Source organism: Triticum dicoccoides, unplaced genomic scaffold, assembly GCF_002162155.2.
Source record: "Triticum dicoccoides isolate Atlit2015 ecotype Zavitan unplaced genomic scaffold, WEW_v2.0 scaffold140014, whole genome shotgun sequence".
Classification (NCBI taxonomy): Eukaryota; Viridiplantae; Streptophyta; class Magnoliopsida; order Poales; family Poaceae; genus Triticum; species Triticum dicoccoides.
In genome coordinates, this window is record NW_021199258.1 from 330 (window position 1) to 3,027 (window position 2,698).

Here is a 2,698-nt window from a genome sequence, read left to right on the forward strand (position 1 = left end):
ACTCTAAGGCGACCGGCCGAAAGTTTGGGCCGGCTGACCGCGGCTGACGCTGCCCATTTTGTATCATGGCACGCAAGTTTTCCCGATAGGCTCTTTAGCTGCTGCAGGCTGTGTCCACGAAGGTGCGGCGGCTAGCTTCACCTGTTGAGCCCCCAGGAAGAAAAATGAAAACAGAGGAAGTTACTCGATTTCTCAACTTTCACACGCTTATTACTTGGTCTTCCTCCGTCCATCTCCTCTCTCAGAAGTAGACCCGGCCCGCGCGGCCGCGCCCACTCGCCGGCACTACGTGAGGTGACCGCGACCACGCCCGCACCTGCCTGCACGTAGGACTGGGCACGATCCTCCTGGAGATTAGCTCCACTCCATTGTAACAGCTAGCTACACTCGGATGTACCTCTTCTGTATATAAAGGCCTCCGCCTCTCGATGAATGAATACAGCGATTCTAACTGTTCTTCTAGAAATACCTCAAAAGTGCGCAACTTGAGCACTTGCTCCAGCTAGGAATTCTGGTTTTAATTTCCTCAACAAAGGTATGGTTTCTCTTCCCGGCCCTGGTTGATCTTAAATGTTTGCGCTTGTGCCTTGCTGGTTCGAGCGAGTTCTTGTCTTGATCGTTGAGATGTCAGCCCTTGATCCGTGCTGCAGCGACTTCCTCGCTCGCGGCAGGTTGACTCTCTCTGCTCTCTACTCCGGCCTCCGTGTCCAGAAGCCGCGGATCCTAGACGGGAAGACCTCAAAAACTGAGTGATGGAGGCCGCGCTGGTGAGCGCCTCCCAGGGCGCCGTGCGGATCCTATTAGGGAAGCTCGGAAACGTGCTTGCCACCAAGTACGCGCTCCTCAGCGGCGTACGTGGGCAGATCCAGGAGCTCAAGGACGAACTGGAGAGCATGACCGGCTGCCTCCGCGACCTGGCCGACCGCGACGACCACAGCCAGCAGGTAAATATGGTCCGAGTTTTTGAATGACAAATGACCTCTCCTGATGAATTCCGGAGTTAATCGCTTGCCGTGCTGCTGCTGTAGACGAGGATCTGGATGAAACAAGTGAGGGAGGTGGCGTTCGACGCGGAGGACTGCATCGACAAATTTTGCCGTCATCTCGGCGAGCATCCCGGAGACGATCGAGGACTAGCGAGCTACCTTGGCAGGATAATCAGCCTCCTGCGAACGATGGGGTTGCGGGCTAAGCTGGCCGCCGAGATCAGGACGCTTCAGTCTCGTGCCAAGGGCGTGAGCGACCGGAGGATCAGGTACAGGCTAGAAGATGCAGCGGCAGGTGATCCTCCCAGCTCGCTCGATCCTTCCAGCTACAATCTGCGCCGCTGGCTTCCATCCGGCGGCGGGTCAGGCCTCGTCGGGATGGACGGCTGGACCAAAGTCGTGGTCGGCCTGCTGGAAGACGGCGCGGCACCTCGCCGGCGGGTGGTGTCAATCGTCGGATCCGGTGGCCTCGGCAAGACCACCCTCGCCACCGCCGTCTACAACAGCCCGGCGCTACGCGACATCCAGTGCCGCGCTTTCGTCGCTGTATCCCAGACCTACGATCTATGGTCCCTTCTGGAATCCCTGCTGAAGCAGCTTGTGGTTGTGCCGGCGCAAATCTCTGACGACCATCCCCTCCGAGGAATCAAAACCTGGGGCAGAACCGAATTCCTCAGCAAGTACACAGAACTCTTGAGGGATAAGAGGTAAGAATATATTATGTTGAATTAAATATTTAACTGTTTGCTGCAACTGCAAGCGATAGGATACTACATACTGATAGCAAAAATTCATGCTTTGTATACTTGCATATCTTTAATCTTTGTATATATACTTGCATCTCTAAAAAAATGATGATGACATCAACTAGATGTGTATGTCACGTCTAGAAGATACTATTGGAATTCGTCCACGGATCGATCACATCAAAATCAACGAATACGCACATGTACAAAAACTTTTATATAGCCAACAGTCCTTGTCATGCCCATATTTTTCTCTTTAATAGCAAAAGAGCCCGTGCGTTGAAACGGGAGAAAAAAAATACCACACGCACGTAACCCAATAAGCATGACTTATAAAACCCCAATAGGTCTAGGCCCTTCATTTCAACACATGGTAGCCCATTCGTGTTTCCGCTTATCCTCCTTACCACCCTCGCCGATGGTGGCCACAGTGCTCACACAATTACAACGTGTTTGAATGTGGTCGATCCTAAGGCGTCTCTCTCTTGACATAAAGATGAGCAATCTGCTTTTTTCTGTGAGGTCTTGATGAGGCATGCATGTTTGGTTATAGATGATTTCTTCTGTCTCCAATCTAATTTTTCTTAGGTGTTCATTTTCAATCTGGATCGTCACCGGTATGAAAAATAATGGACCTTGCGCTATTGTCTAAGAGCATCTCCAGCGGAAACAGTTTTGGCGCGAAAGCCTGGCGGAGCCCTCAGCGACCGGGCGCGTTCATCGTCCTCATCACCTTGGTTTTCCGCGAAGAATCAATGCCAAAGCTGCTGCACCGGTTAGCCTTCCATTGATGCCTCACGGGCGGCACAGTGAAGGTGCGTGATGCACATCCCGCCACGCGTACACACGTAGGCCGCCCTCTCACCGCCAACGCATGGCTATAAAAGCCGCCCTCCCTCGCCGGTGAGCGCACACTCCATCGCCACAAAACCCTCTCCCCCTCTCGACCTCTCACCGCCGACGCTC

General features: G+C 53.3%; 1 protein-coding gene across 1 annotated transcript; it reads left to right on the plus strand.

Moving 5' to 3' along the window:
- The first annotated feature begins 359 nt into the window (after window positions 1–359).
- LOC119343771 (disease resistance protein Pik-2-like) lies at window positions 360–2,687 on the plus strand. Its single transcript, XM_037614557.1, has 3 exons — window positions 360–535; window positions 651–944; window positions 1,029–2,687. The coding sequence occupies exons 2-3, from the start codon at window positions 753–755 to the stop codon at window positions 1,695–1,697; spliced, it is 861 nt and encodes a 286-aa protein (XP_037470454.1). The 5' UTR covers window positions 360–535; window positions 651–752; the 3' UTR covers window positions 1,698–2,687.
- The last annotated feature ends 11 nt before the right edge of the window (window positions 2,688–2,698 follow it).